A 333-nucleotide genomic window follows, 5' to 3' on the forward strand; every position below is an offset into this window, starting at 1 on the left:
CAGCACCCAGGGGTGGGGGTCCCCCCCGCCTCACACTCTGGCTCCTTACCTTCTCGCCTTTGGCACCGGGAGGGCCAGCAATGGCCTGGGGCACAGGGGAGAGAGGGGGCAGGTGAGCAGGGCTTCGGAGGGACGCTCCCCCTTATCCTGGCCCGAGAATGCACCATGGAGGCAGCTTTGCACTCACCTGCCCTGGGGCTCCAGCATCCCCTCGCTCTCCCTTGGGACCCGCAGGGCCTGAAGGTCCTGGCATACCCTGGCACAGGCAGCACAGCCCTCAGCCTCAGCTGCAGACACCACAGGCTGAGCATCGTAGGGCTTCTGCTGGGATGG

The 333-nt window shown here is 67.0% G+C and overlaps 1 protein-coding gene across 1 annotated transcript in view; it reads right to left on the reverse strand.

The window, feature by feature from the left end:
- Positions 1-333, reverse strand: part of LOC104501371 (collagen alpha-1(VII) chain-like) — a gene marked incomplete at both ends in the record, with an annotated part of 9,543 nt that overhangs the window by 8,664 nt on the left and 546 nt on the right. The window contains one exon of the mRNA XM_010145171.1: positions 50-85. Coding sequence (XP_010143473.1) covers positions 50-85 — 36 coding nt within the window. The remainder of the gene's footprint in view (positions 1-49; positions 86-333) is intronic.

Source organism: Buceros rhinoceros, unplaced genomic scaffold, assembly GCF_000710305.1.
Source record: "Buceros rhinoceros silvestris isolate BGI_N320 unplaced genomic scaffold, ASM71030v1 scaffold33731, whole genome shotgun sequence".
Lineage (NCBI taxonomy): Eukaryota > Metazoa > Chordata > Aves > Bucerotiformes > Bucerotidae > Buceros > Buceros rhinoceros.